Source organism: Xyrauchen texanus, chromosome 6, assembly GCF_025860055.1.
Source record: "Xyrauchen texanus isolate HMW12.3.18 chromosome 6, RBS_HiC_50CHRs, whole genome shotgun sequence".
NCBI classification, from domain to species: domain Eukaryota; kingdom Metazoa; phylum Chordata; class Actinopteri; order Cypriniformes; family Catostomidae; genus Xyrauchen; species Xyrauchen texanus.
The window spans coordinates 22,677,481-22,694,341 of record NC_068281.1 but is presented as its reverse complement, the minus strand read 5'-3'; the positions used below and the strand labels follow the sequence as shown (position 1 = coordinate 22,694,341).

Genomic DNA, 16,861 nt, shown 5'->3' with positions numbered 1-16,861 from the left:
TTAAGAAGAAAAGCTCATGGCTCATGTGGTCTCCAGCTGCTCTCCAATTCTTCAAAGATCTCAAAGCTTGTTTCACCACTGCACCCATTCTTCACCATCCAGATCCTGATCGCCCATTCATTGTTGAAGTAGATGCATCGAACACTGGTACCGGGGCCATCCTCTCTCAACAGTACGGTACACCTCCTAAACTCTTCCCTTGTGCCTTTTACTCACGCAAACTCTGCTCCGATGAACAGAACAATGTCGGGAACCGAAAGCTTCTAGACATGTGCACTCAATGAGTGGAGTCATTGGTTGGAAGGAGCAAGATGGATGTTGTTCTTTACTCGCTTCAACTTCACAGTCACATATCATCCAGGCTCTAAGAACGTCAAGGCCGACGCCCTCTCTCACCAGTTTGAAAACTTGATGCAGACTCCTACCGACTATCCCTCTGATTTACCTTGGATATTGCTATTGCTGGTGATTGACCCCTGCCTGTCTATATTACTATGTTTATTGTTAATAAAGCTGCACATGGATACCAACTACAGAAGCATTGACTAGAGTGGGCATGAGTTTTATAGGCCTACATTTGGCTAGATGCAGGGTAAATATAGGTATAGTGGGACACTTGAGTATAATTACCTACTGGATCATTCTTTGTATATTTGTCCATTACTAAAAATCAGCCATATAAATCTAGTATAGAATGGCATTGATGTTGACATTGGGATTTATCTTTTTTCTTTATTTTACATCATGAGCAATGGCAAAAATGTAAACATTCTCAGAAATGATCCCTTGTACCTCTATTCACCCTGCAATTTAATGGAAGAATGTATTCCAAGTAGGTTTAGTTCACTTAGCATGCAGCAACTCTGCAACGTATCCTGTTTGTTTCAAATGTTTAATGAATTATTATTGTAAATAATATTTTGCTTTCATTTGTGATCATATTAATCATATTTGAAGCATTTGTATTTTCTAGGCTGCCTGCCTTTGAGTGTACATCTGTCAGGTGTGCCTTTCACAACCATTCATCTGTGTGGTAATGTCATGCTAGGGTACAGCATCACACCTTTTGCTGCATAAGTATATGTGTTTTGTCTCCCACTATTCTTCTCTCTACTCGTCTCTCATCCTCCCCTGATTTTATGTGACTTAAAGACAGTTCCACATGGAATGTTAAATCTTAAAGTCCTTTTTAATACCAGTCATCATTCTAAACAGTGGGCAGCAAAAGTCTGAGACCACTGGTCTGAAATTAATGTTAAGGTTTCAATTCGATTTCAATCGAATGGTTATTCTGATATCAGTTGTACTGAAAAAAAAAAATATATATATATATATTCTTCAATCGTTCACACTGGTGCAGCAGGTGAACTTGATAATTTACAAACAATATGAAAGAGGATGAGTTGAGCATCCTCAAACAACGGTTTTAGGTCTGTGTTGGCATGATTACTTTTGTGTGCCTGTGTGGCTTAATATGTGTCTTGCTGCATTGCAGCTGTAACCAGGCATACAGAAATTTTGTAGATAAAGCAATAGCCTCAGGAATAGTGTGGGTTCAGGCCCGTCTGACTAATATATATATATATATATATATATATATATATATATATATATATATATATATATATATATATATATGTGTGTGAAGGTGAATGTCCCTCTTAGCCAGGAGGAAAAGGTTTGGAAGGTGAACATCATTCTGACTAATTGCTCACAGCAGTGGGATTAATGCGGCTGCCAAGAATTATGAGAACACAGTGGGAAAAGGAAAGCTGCTTCAATAGCAACCCCAGCAACATGCCAAGTAATGTGCTTCTTTTCACAGCAAGGGCCATGCTCTGCCAATTTCTGCTGCTCCAATATTTTTTTTGGATCACGCTCAAAATCTTTTTTGTGAGGCCATATTAGCGATCATTAGCGACTGAAATGGCAGCATTTATTGTTGGATAAGTGGCCTGAAAATAGCAGTGTTTCTCAGTCTCAGGTTGGGGCTCTCATTCAACACCCTGTACATCCCTAATTCAACTTTTCTGCTGTTTTTCAAATTTTGTTTTGCAATTTATGTTACCATAATTGTATGTGAACGGTATATGTGGTACTAATGATGTATGTGCCACAGATGGTTTCTTATATGGATTTTACTGGGTGCTATACTGAAGGCTGACTTGAACAGAAGCGAGCTTTCATTATGTTTCTCTGTAAACATATGTCACATCTGAATTTATAAAAATTTACCAGCATTTGCAGTTACTGACGTGTAAGGATAAAATTAATAGTCAGACATATGGAAAAGTCAGCATTACCCAGAGGAAGTACAGTTGCTTATTTTCCTAGAGCATAAATAAATAAATAAATGAATAAAAAATTAAACAAAATGAGGTCTTTGAAGAGTTAGCATAATAGCTATAGACTGCACATTTCCTTATGCAAATTCAAGCTACTTGTTTGGATATGTATACAGCACCAGATACATTTCTTACCCCAAGGCAGTAAATGCAATATTCTGTGATGGAATCTATTATTGCATAACTAATCTAAATATGGTGGAATTAACCAGTGTTTATTAGAAAGTATCCTTTCATCCTTGTAAAGCATGTAGTGTATATTGTTTATCTATTTTGGATATTTGGGAGCCACTTTTTTACCCATGCATTCAAAAACATCTGATGAAATAATGTATAGAAGAGTATACTGTTAGCCTTTATTTCAGTCTGTGGAAATTGAGAACCAATCCTTTCCTTTACAATGTATTTCTTTAGAACACATGGGATGTCCTCCTGCTAATTTCTTATATGTAATGTGTGTTCTATTTAAAGAGTATGCTAATTACAAATCAAGAGCATTCTGGGACAAGAGCTGGTACATGCCACATTCATTATTGTGATAAATCTAACATGAAAAAATAATGCAAAGCTTGAACTGTGCAAGGGACTTGCATTTTTTTTTCACCCATTTCCCAAATGTAAAGGTTTTTGCATATTTCAGATGCATTATTGAAGACATTAGTGTTTCATTTTTCACCATCGGGCCGAAAGATACAGAGAAAGGTGAGGAACAGTTCCAGTAGCATTTCCACTTGAGTACGGCACGATTACAAACCATCCTCAGCCCGGATTTCTCAGCACGGTTAGCTTAAAGTGCTTAACCTTGCTCAACCATGCTGGTGGAATTGCTTTAGTGCATGGCGACTCACAATTGTCATTTTGTTAAAGCCAGGGTAACTCATTTTTTTTAAGGTACAGTAGCTGGCAAAGGTCACTTTGGTAAGCAGGGACTAAAAACGGTTCAGGGAACGAAAAGTGAAAATGAATGAAACTGGAACAAATTTCCTTTCAGTTGTTCCGGATTGAAAACATTATTTTTAATGCTGAAAAGCAGTTAATAACTGGTTAATTTTGATCCATTAATTTTTTTCATGAAGCCAAAATCAAAGGGTTTTTCACATAAAGTTTTCGGAATTACACCACTTACTATTGCTGGAGGACTATTCTGAAGGACACTGGTAGTTCAAAAACCAAAGTTAAAAAAATGTAACTCATTCGGCCCACAAAAGGTGATGTTTAGTAGAAACGCACCAATGTTGTGTGCGTGCATGCAGGAAAGAGAGATTATGGCAATTAATTTATATGAGGTACTACACTGTTACAGGAAGTTACAGGAAGACCCCCCTATTGAATTATTTCTGTTTCCCTCCCCTTGTCCCCTCCCTCGTCCAGGTAGACTGGGATGACCTGCCGGCAGACGGGGCAAAAAGGCACGCCCCTCCCCAGGAAAAGAGGGGGGGGGGGTGTACGTCATGCCGGGGGCTCCCCTGCCTGAGAGAACGAGGGAGGAATGTGGCAGGGCGGAGGGTGGGGCAGGGTCGTGATCATATAATCAAGCCTCCGAGAGGGATAAAGGTCGACTGCGGAGGATTGTGCGGGAGAGTGAGATAGTTTACGGACATGTCCGTCATGTGTGTGTTTGTGTCTTCTGTTTTAGTTTATTATTAAACTATTATTTATGTTTGAAAGCCGGTTCTTGCCTCCTCCTTTCCATTGACTGCTTTACAATGATCTTGGTGATGAGCTGATCCATAACAGGCATGACTGTATAGGCTAAAGCATTGCGCAGACCAGAAAACATAAGGAACTCAGAAATGTGCTGTGACCCATTTAAATTCACCATAACCATTTCAAAATTTTCTTTTTGGAAATAAAAACACATTTGTCCAAATACGGTATATTTATAACATATATTAAATATAATGATTATATTGCATGTGAGCTATTTTGAGTGCAACAAAAGGCAGTTTCTTTTTATTTGCAAACTATTAGTATATATTTTCAAGACACACACACACATATATTTATACACTACCGGTCAAAAGTTTTGAAACACACTCATTCTTTATTATGATATTTTTTTTTTCGTAAAGTCATCAAATCTATGGAATAACATAAATGGAACTATGGCAATTATGTTGTGACTAAACATAACAAAATAAACTAGATAGGTACATTTCCTGAAGAAAATGTGAGTGGTGCTTGCCGTGGCAAAACTCGTCAAATAGCCTGCTTGAAAAGAACAGAAATTGTGGTCATAAATAAATCAACCCAGAAGTCTGTATAATTTTCTGGTGCAGAAATATGTGATTTGTTACTAGGTTGCTAGGGTAAGCCCATGTGGTTGCTATGCAGTTAGCAAGGTAATACAATACATGGCTCCTTTCCATCCTGAGTGAAATAAGTCAACCCAAAAATCTGTACTGTTTTCTGGTGCAGAGATATGTGATTTGTTACTCGGTTGCTAGGGTAACCCCATGTGGTTGCTAGGCAGTTACCATAGTGATACTAATCAAGTGTCCTTGCCATCCTGATTGAAATAAGTCAACCCGGAAGTCTATATGTTTTTGTGATGCAGAGATATGTGATTTGTTACTCGGTTGCTAGGGTAAGCCCATCTGGTTGCTAGGCAGTTACCATAGTGATACTAATGAAGTCTCCTTTCCATCCTGATTGAAATAAGTCAACCCGGAAGTCTCTACGTTTTTCTGATGCAGAGATATGTGATTTGTTACTCGGTTGCTAGGGTAACCCCATCTGGTTGCTAGGCAGTTACCATAGTGATACTAATCAAGTGTCCTTGCCATCCTGATTGAAATAAATCAACCCAGAAGTCTCTCTGATTTTCTGGTGCAGAGATATAGTTACTGCTAAGCGGTTGCTAGGGTACTCTGTGTAGTTGCTAGGGAGTGGCTTGGCAGCTGCCAATCATGAATCTCCAAAGGCTGCTTGTCAGTATGAATGATATAAACCAACTCCCATGCCTCTGTGACATTCAGAATGGAAGATATCCCTCTATGGATTTTGGTTGTTAAGGTGCTTGACAATGGTTGCTAGGGAGGGGCTAGGAAGTGTTGATTTGATGCATGATTGGCTGTTTGCTGTCCGAGTCAAACGAGACCACCCTTGTGTTTCTATGACACTTCTATCCGGAGATATCCCTTTGATCTGTTTCAATAGAAGTGTATGGGACTTGTTGCTAAGGTGCTCTTAATGGTTGCTAGGGCGTGGCTTGATAGCTTCACAATGATCCTGAGAGACTGATTGGTCGTCTGAGTAAAATGAGCCCACCCCCTCGTCTCTATGACACTGTGATCCAGAGCTATGTTCAATACAAATCCCTATGCCTTTTTCATTTCATGGGCCGTCCTACACCATTATAAGTCAATTGGGGCATTTTTGGGCAGCTCCTGCCCCCAGGGGTGCAACTTTTACCCCATATTGAGGTATGCTCTTACAGAGCCTGCCAGCCTCTTCAAATGTGGCAAATCACACGTTTCTACTGAAATCCTCAGCTTGGAGCTGTGGCGCGTCAAAGTTTGTCTCAATGTTAAGTCTATGGGATTTTTCGGCGCTTTTTTGCCCCTGGGGCAAATACCGTACCCCGATAAGCTTATAAAAGTCATAGCACACGTGTCCTCAATAGGCGTTCGATTTGACACCTCATTTGTGGGTCTACGCCAAGCGGTCGCGGGACGAGTTAGGTGCCGAAGTTTTGTTAAGAGATATAAAAATAAAAATAAAAATAAAAACTAGATAGGTACATTTCCTGAAGAAAATGTGAGTGGTGCTTGCCGTGGCAAAACTCAGTGAAATAGCATGCTTGAAAAGAACAAAAATTATGGTCATAAATAAATCAACCCAGAAGTCTCTACGTTTTTCTGATGCAGAGATATGTGATTTGTTACTCGGTTGCTAGGGTAAACCCATCTGGTTGCTAGGCAGTTACCATAGTGATAGTAATGAAGTCTCCTTGCCATCCTTATTGAAATAAGTCAACCCGAAGTCTGTACTATTTTCTGGTGCAGAGATATGTGATTTGTTACTCGGTTGCTAGGGTAACCCCATGTGGTTGCTAGGCAGTTACCATAGTGATACTTATCAAGTCTCCTTGCTATCCAGAGTAAAATCAGTCAACCAGGAAGTCTCTACGATGTTCTGATCCAGAGATATGTGATTTGTTATTTGGTTGCTAGGGTAACCCCTCCTTGTTGCTAGGAAGTTACCATAGTGATACTTATGAAGTGTCCTTGCCATCCTGAGTGAAATAAACCAACCCAGAAGTCTCTACGTTTTTCTGATGCAGAGATATGTGATTTGTTAATTGGTTGCTAGGGTAACCCCATCTGGTTGCTAGGCAGTTACCATATTGATACTAATGAAGTGTCCTTGCCATCCTGGTTGAAATAAATCAACCCGGAAGTCTGTACTCTTTTCTGGTGCGAGATCTGTGATTTGTTTCTCGGTTGCTAGGGTAACCCCATCTGGTTGCTAGGCATTTACCATAGTGATAGTAATCAAGTGTCCTTGCGATCCTGAGTGAAATAAATCAACCCGGAAGTCAGTACTATTTTCTGGTGCAGAGATATGTGATTTGTTACTCGGTTGCTAGGGTAACCCCATCTGGTTGCTAGGCAGTTACCATAGTGATAGTAATCAAGTGTCCTTGCCATCCTGATTGAAATAAGTCAACCCAGAAGTATGTACGTTTTTGTGATGCAGAGATATGTGATTTGTTACTCGGTTGCTAGGGTAACCCCATGTGGTTGCTAGGCAGTTACCATATTGATACTAATGAAGTGTCCTTGCCATCCTGGTTGAAATAAATCAACCTGGAAGTCTGTACTCTTTTCTGGTGCCGAGATATGTGATGTGTTTCTCGGTTGCTAGGGTAACCCCATCTGGTTGCTAGGCAGTTACCATAGTGATAGTAATCAAGTGTCCTTGCCATCCTGAGTGAAATAAATCAACCCGAAGTCAGTACTATTTTGTGGTGCAGAGATATGTGATTTGTTACTCGGTTGCTAGGGTAACCCCATCTGGTTGCTAGGCAGTAATCATAGTGATAGTAATCAAGTGTCCTTGCCATCCTGATTGAAATAAGTCAACCCGGAAGTCTGTACGTTTTTCTGATGCAGAGATATGTGATTTGTTATTTGGTTGCTAGGGTAACCCCATCTGGTTGCTAGGCAGTTACCATAGTGATAGTAATCAAGTGTCCTTGCCATCCTGATTGAAATAAGTCAACCCAGAAGTATCTACGTTTTCTGATGCAGAGATATGTGATTTGTTACTTCGGTTGCTAGGGTAACCCCATGTGGTTGCTAGGCAGTTACCATATTGATACTAATGAAGTGTCCTTGCCATCCTGGTTGAAATAAATCAACCTGGAAGTCTGTACTCTTTTCTGGTGCCGAGATATGTGATGTGTTTCTCGGTTGCTAGGGTAACCCCATCTGGTTGCTAGGCAGTTACCATAGTGATAGTAATCAAGTGTCCTTGCCATCCTGAGTGAAATAAATCAACCCGAAGTCAGTACTATTTTCTGGTGCAGAGATATGTGATTTGTTACTCGGTTGCTAGGGTAACCCCATGTGGTTGCTAGGCAGTAATCATAGTGATAGTAATCAAGTGTCCTTGCCATCCTGATTGAAATAAGTCAACCCGAAGTCTCTACGTTTTTCTGATGCAGAGATATGTGATTTGTTACTCGGTTGCTAGGGTAACCCCATCTGGTTGCTAGGCTGTTACCATAGTGATAGTAATGAAGTGTCCTTGCCATCCTGAGTGAAATAAATCAACCCGAAGTCAGTACTATTTTCTGGTGCAGAGATATGTGATTTGTTACTCGGTTGCTAGGGTAACCCCATCTGGTTGCTAGGCAGTAATCATAGTGATAGTAATCAAGTGTCCTTGCCATCCTGATTGAAATAAGTCAACCCGGAAGTCTCTACGTTTTTCTGATGCAGAGATATGTGATTTGTTACTCGGTTGCTAGGGTAACCCCATCTGGTTGCTAGGCAGTTACCTTAGTGATACTAATGAAGTGTCCTTGCCATCCTGATTGAAATAAATCAACCCAGAAGTTTCTCTGATTTTCTGGTGCAGAGATATAGTTACTGCTAAAGGGTTGCTAGGGTACTCTGTTTAGTTGCTAGGGAGTGGCTTGGCAGCTGCCAATCATTAATCTCCAACGGCTGCTTGTCAGTATGAATGATATAAACCAACTCCCATGCCTCTGTGACATTCAGAATGGAAGATATCCTCTATGGATTTTGGTTGCTAAGGTGCTCGACAATGGTTGCTAGGGAGGGGCTAGGAAGTGTTGAGGTGATTCATGATTGGCTGTTTGCTGCCCCGAGTGAAACGAGACCACCCTTGTGTTTCTATGAAACTTCTATCCGGAGATATCCCTTTGATGTCTTTCATTAGAAGTGTATGGGACTTGTTGCTAAGGTGCTCTAAATTGTTGCTAGGGCGTGGCTTGATAGATTCAAAATGATCCTGAGATACTGATTGGTCGTCTGAGTAAAATGAGCCCGCCCCATTGTCTCTATGACACTGTGATCCAGAGCTATGTTGAATACAAATCCCAATGCCATTTCATTTCATGGGCCGTCCTACACCATTGTAAGTCAATTGGGGCATTTTGGGCTGCTCCTGCCCCCAGGGGTGCAACTTTTACCCCATTTTGAGGTATGCTCTTACAGAGCCTGCCAGCCTCTTCAAATGTGGCAAATCACACGTTTCTGCGAAATCCTCGCTCGGAGCTGTGACGCGTCAAAGTTTGTCGCAATGTTAAGTCTATGGGATTTTTCGGCGCTTTTTTGCCCCTGGGGCAATTACCGTACCCGATAAGCTTATAAAAGTCATAGCACACGTGTCCTCAATAGGCCGTTCGATTTGACACCTCATTCGTGGGTCTACGCCAAACGGTGCGGGACGAGTTAGGTGCCGAAGTTTTGTCACGGAGATAGAATAATAAAAAGTATAAAAATAAAAATAAGTATGTGAGATTACAATAGTGATGCTTTGCAAGCACCACTAATAATAAGTATGTGAGATTACAATAGTGATGCTTTGCAAGCACCACTAATTAAAGTAGTCACCCTTTGCCTAGAATTTGCAGACATGTATTCTTGACATTTTCTCAATCTTCTTCTTGAGGTATCACCCTGGGATGCTTTTTAACAGTATTAAAGGAGTTCCCATCTATGTTGGGCACTTATTGGCTGCTTTTCTTTATAATTTGGTCATCAAAGTCATCAATCATCAATTTCAAAAACGTTTTTTTTTTTTTTTATTATTATATTTTAGTTTTATAATTAAATCAATTAATATGGTGGCACAATTATATTTTTGTCTACAAAACGAATTTAAAACATTTAAGCATACACCTTCAGATCAAAATATTTTTTAAATTATGATTAACATTTCAGTGTTTCAAAAGTTTTGACCAGTAGTGTATATTATATATATATATATATATATATATATATATATATATATATATATATATATATATATATATGTATACATATACTGTTGTTCATCTTAATTTATTATTATTATTTTTCCTATAATTGCCATGACCTAAAAACACAATTGAAGCCACAAGTCACAGGTCTTGCATGTTCTGGTTCTAATATGAGGGTGATAATGCTCTACTTTGTGTTTCATAGATCATTATCTTAAACAATGTCAAGTGTTTTTTTTTTTTAAGGATACTTACAAAGCTTGCCATAAAACTACATTCATTCAATTCATCTGTATACATGCATTCCCTCATTGTCTTAATATTGATAAGCTGAAAAATACCCCGTCAATATTTTTACAGTCACAATTACAAATTACTAAACACTTACTGTCCACAACAAATTTTCAATTACAAATTACTGACGGTAGGTACAACATTTCATAAAAAATAAAATAGTGGGCAAATTTTGCAAGTTTAGTTAGATACTTACATCTTACTTGGCGCTAACACTGTTAACATAAACTGCTTGCTGATGCGAGATTGACGAGCAATGTTAGACTACTGAATGCTTGATCCAAGATGGCAGTGTGGTAGCACGCAGCGGCCACCCCGGATCAAAATGGTGCTATTTTTGTCACTTAGCCCAACTTTTACGGCACATGGACATCGGAGCAACCGGTGTTCGTGTCTACCATTGCCAGACACTGTTAAAATATAAACTCATGCAACAACCAAGCTGGTTCTTGCATGGCCTCCAGTCCAGGCCTCCAGTCCTCGGCGTCGCCTGATGCCGGTGCCCGGGGGAGGGGACGTCATAAGCGGTGTGCGAGGAAGTGAAAGCGCGGCAAGAGGGCGGGCCAAACAGTCTTGGGCCATCAGAGAGGCAAAGCGCGCACACGCCCAGAGAATCCTCAGTAACTTCCAGGACAGCGGGGACACGCGGCGCATGTGGAAGGGCATCCAGGCCATCACCAACTAAAGGACAACATTAGTTGCCTGTGAAAAAAAGATGCCTCCCTTCCAGATGCGCTGAACGACTTCTACGCTAGGTTTGAAGCACAGCACGATGTGGTGGAGAGGAAGACCATCCCTCCTCCCAACGACCAAGTGCTCTGTCTTACCATGGCTGATGTGAGGAAAACTCTATATAGAGTCAACCGACAGAAGGCTGCTGGACTAGACAACATTCCTGGCAGGGTGCTCAGAGGACTGCAACTGCATCCTGGACTTCCTGACTGGGAGACCTCAGTCATTCCAGATCGGAAACCGCATCTCCTCCACCGCCACCACCACCACACTGAGCACTGGGGCCCCCCAGGGCTTTGTGTTCAGTCCACTGCTGTTCACTCTGCTGACTCTGCTCATTAAGTTGATGACATGACTGTGGTGGGTCTCATCAGCAAGAACGATAAGTCAGCATACAGACAGGAGGTGCAGCGGCTAACGGACTGGTGTATAGCCAACAACCTGTCTCTGAATGTGGACAAAACAAAAGAGACGGTTGTTGACTTTAGGAGAGCACAGAGTTACCACTCTCCTCTGAACATCGACGGGTCCTCTGTGGAGATCATCAAGAGCACCAAATTCCTTGGTGTTCACCTGGCGGAGAACCTCACCTGGTTCCTCAACACCAGATTTATTACCAAGAAAGCCCAGCAGCGTCTCTACTTTCTCTGAAGACTGAGGAAAGCACATCTCCCACCCCCATCCTCACTACATTCTATAGAGGGACTATTGAGAGCATCATCACTGCCTGGTTTGGGACATGCATTGTTTCGGACCGCACAGCCGTACAGAGGATAGTGAGGACAGCTGAGAAGATCATCGGGGTCTCTCTTCCCTCCATCAAAGAAATTTACAAAAAACACTGCTTCCGCGAAGCAACCAGCATTGTGGATGACCCCACACACCCCTTACTGGCAAGAGGTACCGAAGCATTCCTCAATACTCAATACTCAAGACTGGACTGACACACACACACACACATACACTCACACACTTACACACACGTGTCCTGAGTTGCACTTTAATTATTGTTACTTTATACCTGGCTGCTACCTCAATAACTGCTATGTGCATAGAACACTCATGTCATAGTATGTTATATTTACATTTGGCATTTTTATAAACTGTCATCTTTTTGCACTACTGTGTACTGTTCATGTTTTTAAATTTATTGTACTGTCCCTTACGTTTTGCACACGTTTGCACGTGCACTTCATATAGGTGTTTGTCCTATTTTGTTTTATGTAGCACCATGGTCCTGGAAGAACGTTGTTTCGTTTCACTGTGTACTGTACTAACTATATATGGTTGAACGACAATAAAAAACACTTGACTTGAATACGATCCCCCACCACACAACCACCACCGCTTTCATCACTTCTGACTTTGATCATTTATTTTGAGGACAATGCCCTTCAATTTTCTTAAAACAGGATGATTTATATGTACAAAGAGTGACACATACAGCTATACTACTGTATAAAGTTAGTGTAAACAGTTTCAAAAGTACTATATATATATATATATATATATATATATATATATATATATATATATATATATATATATTCTATGCAGTTTTCCATTACAAATTATATGATTAGTTTAATAATTTGAGTGAGCTGAAAAAATTACAGGAATTTCAGAATTTATTTGTATTTAGTATGTCCCCCTATTGCTGTAATGACAACATGCACTTGAGCTGGTATGAACTTTTCAAGTTTTTGCAAAACCTGATGATCTATGTGATCTCAGAATGATTAAAAAATATCCCAAAAAGTTAAGATGGTCAATTTCATTTTATTAGTGACCTAGAAGTAGTGTAAAATCTTAAATCATTCTTATTCATATATCTATATATTCTAAAATATGGCCAGATAATCTGCATTCCAATAAATAGAATGTGCCATTCTCAGTAGTTATAAGTTTATATGCTTTTAACTACACAGTCAAGGTAGCAGTGGTAAAACAAATATATAGATATATATTTTCTTTTGTCTTTCAGTTACACTCAAACTCAGACAAAGGTGATGGCTCTGTCCAGTATCTGCTCTCTGGAGAAGGTGCCGGTACCATATTTATAATCAACGAGATGACAGGTGACATTCATGCTAAGAAAAGCCTGGACAGAGAAAAGAAGAGCCATTATGTCCTCCACGCTCGCGCCATTGACCGCTTCACCAACGAAGCCGTGGAACCTGAGTCCGAATTTATCATCAAGGTCCAGGATGTGAACGACAATGCCCCTAAGTTCCCAGACGGCCCCTTTTCAGCCTCTGTGCCTGAGATGGCAGACATCGGTGAGTGAACATTCAAGACCTCTGGGCAGTAGGAGGTGTCTGGAGCTGTGCTAAGGCAGTAAGCCTTGCTGGCGTGGATTTCATATTGCACTGTTGGTTGGTTGAGCTGGATTTATGATGGTATTTATTAAAGCTATTGTTTCTAATAGAAAGCCTCTTAAGGGGATACTGTGTATTGTCTGTTGTATCAAAATAGAAAGAGTGGTTACAGGAACCCCCAAGATTCTGCATTACACACTCCAACCAATAGTCTCAAATTCATAAAATCTCTCAATTAAAATCCTTGAAAGTATATTCGCTCACATGAGAGACCGTTTAGAAGAATCAGAATCAGAATCAGCTTTATTGCCAAGTATGCTTACACATACAAGGAATTTGTCTTGGTGACAGGAGCTTTCAGTGTACAACAATACAAACAATACCAAAAACAGCAGCAAGACATGGGTAATTAAAACAAAAAAGAATACAAAATAAATTATTATACATATTCGTACATACACTCACCTTCATACATACCCACATACACACACGTAGTGCAAATCTATTACAATCTGTTATATAAAGAACAAAAAACAGTATATTATGTACAGAGTAATGTAGGAGGAGTAGACGGGAAAACTCGTGGAACAATAAAGGAGGAAATTGGAATTTTCAATATGGCAGCAGTAGGAGTCCAAAAAGTTAAAAAGAGTCAGTTATCTTTTTATAAAGTTTGTTTACTTAAAAACATACATGCCCGTAAAATACATTTTTTTGTGTGGTTTGATTTGAAGCAATATGTATGATACCATTGTTGTCAGACTGTATTTCTGATTTGAAATATGTTTTTAAAATATAATGTTAAAAAACACTTTGGGAGATTTCGATATCTCTCCATTTAAGTAGATTGAAGATTTACATGTATGTCATCTACAAATAGCCACCCTACATTACAAAGATGTATCACCACCGAATCAACTGACTTTCCTTAAAGGATTAGCATATTACCCCCTAATGGGCAGGGATAAGTATTTTTAGCAAATAATTTGTTAAATATTGATCTGTTTCTCACCCACAACTATCATATCACTTCTGAAGATATGGATTAATTCACTGGAGTCCTATAGATTACTTTTAAAATGGAGCGGCAATAATTTGGCACCCATGCACTTGCATTGTATGGACCTAACAGAGCTGAAATATTCTTCTAAAAATCTCCCTTTGAGTTCTGCAGAAGTCATACATGTCTGGGATTGCATGAGGGTGAGTAAAAAGGTGAACTAACCCTTCAAATGGACTTTGCTCATATATTTTTTTTTTTTCAAATAATACTATTCTAAATAGTTTCAAACTAATTGTGCTTCATTAGGTAGACAAAAACCACATAGTGTTATTAAGACCTTCTTTTACACTCCTATCTCCATTTGAAATGTCTATTTGAAATAGATTTGTGATATCCAATCAAATAGATGAGTAATCTGCATGCAGAGCTTGCAGTCTGCATCAATGGTCATGCACATCAGCCCTGCAGTAAATAGACTGACAGGAAAGTGCTAATGGTCCACAGAGTTCTTCCTTCCTATCCCAATCAATTGGCTGGACACAAGCCAAAGAGCTGTGAAATTATCATTCCTCACAACCTATCTGTACAATCTTCCCCCCAGGCATAGCTAGGGTGAGGGCGAGGTTTATTTCTCACTTCTGGCCTTGAATCCACAAATGTTCTCCTCCTATTCTCTCTCAAAAATCACAATTATACTGTTCATCAAGGAGTCTTATGAAATATAACACAAACACCACCACTGAGCTGGTGAACTCCATGATTCCACTCCCTAGCCTGTGATGGATTAATCACTAGCACTAGTGGTAGAGTGCTCTAAACCCACATCAGTCAACTCGGTGCCTCTGGCTATTTAAGAGGGGCTATTCTAGAACCAGGTACTTTTCCTCACTGCATCAAGTTTCTGATCTTATTTTAAAGGGGCATTCAGTAGTTCTCTAGCTAGCGTTAGCATTGCTATTCTTGGTGTACTTTATGTACCGATATGACAGTGGTGTTAGATGCTGTACTGGCATCTATCGACGTGGATCAGCATGATCTTCTACGATGCCCCCTCCAGCACTGGAATATAATTTACATCTTGAAAATGTTGGAGTTTGAAGTATTTTCTAAAGTTATTTATTACAACTATAATATAATTGCTTTGCCTAAAAACAAAAGTCAGAATTCAAGCAAACAGACTAATACAGTTAGACAGATTATTATTGTCTCTCAAATCCATAATAAATCACAATTATCTAGTGAAACAGAACGTCATGGTAAAGGAAAGTAGAGTAAGAGGCTTGTGACTATAGAGCATCTTTGGGATGAGCTTCGTGCCCTGGATGTGCATCCCACAAATCTCCATCAACTGCAAGATGCTATCCTATCAATATGGGCCAACATTTCTAAAGAATGCTTTCAGCACCTTGTTGAATCAATGCCACGTAGAATTAAGGCAGTTCTGAAGGCGAAAGGGGGTCAAACACAGTATTAGTATGGTGTTCCTAATAATCCTTTAGGTGAGTGTATTTTTATATACTCTTTATTTTTATTTTTATTGTATGTGTATTCTATACTGTGTGTATTGTTTACTGTACATTATATATTATTATTGTGTAATTATGTGTACATTTGATATGTAAATTGTGTTGTGTAAATATGTTGTTTATTGTAATTTGGTATATGTCTCATCACTAGCATGACTGCTATGTTGCTCGGAACTGCACACAAGACTTTCACCTACTGTTGCATTTGTGTACATGGTATTGTGACAATAAAGTGATTTGAGTAGTTTGAGTTAAGTTAGCAAAATAAAAAGTCAAGGCATATGAAAACTGCATCTCCCACTGTTTGCCAAGGAACTGGAACATGCTTATGGCATGCATTAATTTTAATCAATGTAAATCTGAGAATTAGCAAGCAGTGTTGGGGAGTAACTAACTAAATATATGCTACATTGTTGTTTTTAATGTTAATTTGTTTGTGCTGATAGTGAGCAAACAGAGGCAATAATCAAATACATTGTCAGATCATAAAAATGAAAGGTGAAAAAATACTGTAATTTCTTAAAAAAAGAAAATATTTATAGCTAAATATTTGACTAAATACTACTTATTATAATTATTTGTGTATCTGTTATGTTGTCAACCTAATTGAACCCTCATTGTTTTTTGTGCCAGAAAATGTTGCTCTGATTAATTTATATACAGTAATCGAATTATTAAATATTTTAAAAGGTAGTGTCTCCTGAAGTAGCTTTAATGTAGTTAACTACTTTTTTGTAAGAAGCATTGCTAACAAATTTTTCAAAAGTTAAAAAAGTCAAAAAGCATCTTTCCCAAACACAGTTAGCAAGGCCATGTGAATGCTTTTAACTGTTTTACTGTTTTATTATTGTTTAATATTGTTTGTCCACCCAGGTACTTCGGTATTCCAGATCACTGCCACAGACGCTGATGACCCCACCTATGGGAACAGTGCCAAGATAGTCTACAGTATTCTGCAAGGGCAGTCTTACTTCACTGTTGACCCCAAAACTGGTAGGCAAGGACCTTTATTGACTTCTCTCTATATGAATCATGTTTTTTTTTGGTGGGATGCATATCTGTTACTGGGTCAAATTGACCCTCCATGACAAATCACAGCTCAAGAGTCACAGTTTGCTGTTTGTGACTGAGTGTGTGTGAGAGACATGGTGAGAGCGAAAGCATTTTATATTGCCATGTTCAAATCA

The 16,861-nt window shown here is 39.3% G+C and overlaps 1 protein-coding gene across 1 annotated transcript in view; it reads left to right on the top strand.

Annotated features, from left to right (window-relative positions):
- Window positions 1-16,861, top strand: part of LOC127644780 (cadherin-18-like) — an 81,351-nt gene that overhangs the window by 22,600 nt on the left and 41,890 nt on the right. Inside the window, exons 3-4 of the mRNA XM_052128159.1 lie at window positions 12,812-13,106; window positions 16,548-16,667. Of these exons, the coding sequence (XP_051984119.1) occupies window positions 12,812-13,106; window positions 16,548-16,667 (415 nt within the window). The remainder of the gene's footprint in view (window positions 1-12,811; window positions 13,107-16,547; window positions 16,668-16,861) is intronic.